This window comes from Penaeus vannamei, chromosome 35 (assembly GCF_042767895.1).
Source record: "Penaeus vannamei isolate JL-2024 chromosome 35, ASM4276789v1, whole genome shotgun sequence".
NCBI lineage: Eukaryota > Metazoa > Arthropoda > Malacostraca > Decapoda > Penaeidae > Penaeus > Penaeus vannamei.
In genome coordinates this window covers 16618863-16619974 of record NC_091583.1, presented here as the reverse complement: position 1 = coordinate 16619974, position 1112 = coordinate 16618863, and the positions used below count along the sequence as shown (strand labels likewise).

At 24.6% G+C, this 1112-nt stretch overlaps 1 protein-coding gene across 2 annotated transcripts in view; it reads left to right on the top strand.

The window, feature by feature from the left end:
• The window catches only part of LOC113823301 (homeobox protein Hox-B5), a 162869-nt gene that overhangs the window by 27640 nt on the left and 134117 nt on the right, over positions 1-1112 (top strand). Inside the window, exon 2 of one of the 2 annotated variants that reach the window (XM_070113884.1) lies at positions 634-654. The exons of the other annotated variant lie outside the window; for it this stretch is intronic. Within the exon in view, the coding sequence (XP_069969985.1) occupies positions 634-654 (21 nt within the window). The remainder of the gene's footprint in view (positions 1-633; positions 655-1112) is intronic. 2 annotated transcript variants of the gene reach the window in all.

Genomic DNA, 1112 nt, shown 5'->3' with positions numbered 1-1112 from the left:
GTAAAACTGCATGAAATCTTCTCTAAATTATTTTTTGTTACTGTAAGATTCTTAAGATAAGCGGATAGACGATTAATTTTTTATATACAGTTCGAATCTTCCTTAGAAAATGAGGGAAAGAAATAACAAAGAATGTAAGAGGGGAAATATCATAGTCCTTAACACGCAATCGATATTTCGATAATACATAAAAACAAACACACGCGTGAGTGTGAATATATATATATATATATATATATATATATATATATATATATATATATATATATATATATATATATATATATATATATATATATATCTATATATCTATATATCTATATGTATATATATATATATATATATATATATATATATATATATATATATATATATATAATATATATATATATATATATATATATATATATATATATAAATATATATATAAATATTTTTCACTCATATATATATATTTATATATATTTATATATATATACATATATATGTATGTATATATATGTACATATAAATATATATACATATATATACACATAAACACACACTACGTAACATAGACACAAGTGTAGGCATATGTAAACTTAGAAAACCCGCAGTAGAACCTAGACTAACTGAGGTTTCTTTCACTACCAGATCAGAAGGATGGCGGAAAAGGTGAGTGTAAGTTGCCTGGGTGTGTGTGTGTCGTCCTGCCGCTAAGGGCTCTTCCTGACTGCTTTTTGCTTCGCTTTGTCTCAGTAAGTCTCAAGGGCTTTTGCTTATTAATTTTTTTTTCGTTTTAGTTTTTTTTTGTGTGTGTGTGTGTTTTCCTTTTATGTTGCTTCTATCTTTGTTTTTCTGTCTGTCTATCTTTTTGTTGTTATTGTTTTGTTTTTCTCTCTTTCTTTCTTTGTTCGTGCGGGTGGAAGGTGTTTGTAGCTTCTTTTGCTTATTTTTCTACTTTAATTCCTGAGGATGGCAGTTCGCCTTCCTAATGCTTATTCTGTAGACAAATTTCGTGTGAGTGTCCGCTGTGTATGTAATATACATATATATATATATATATATATATATATATATATATATATATATATATATATATATATATATATATATATATATATATACATATA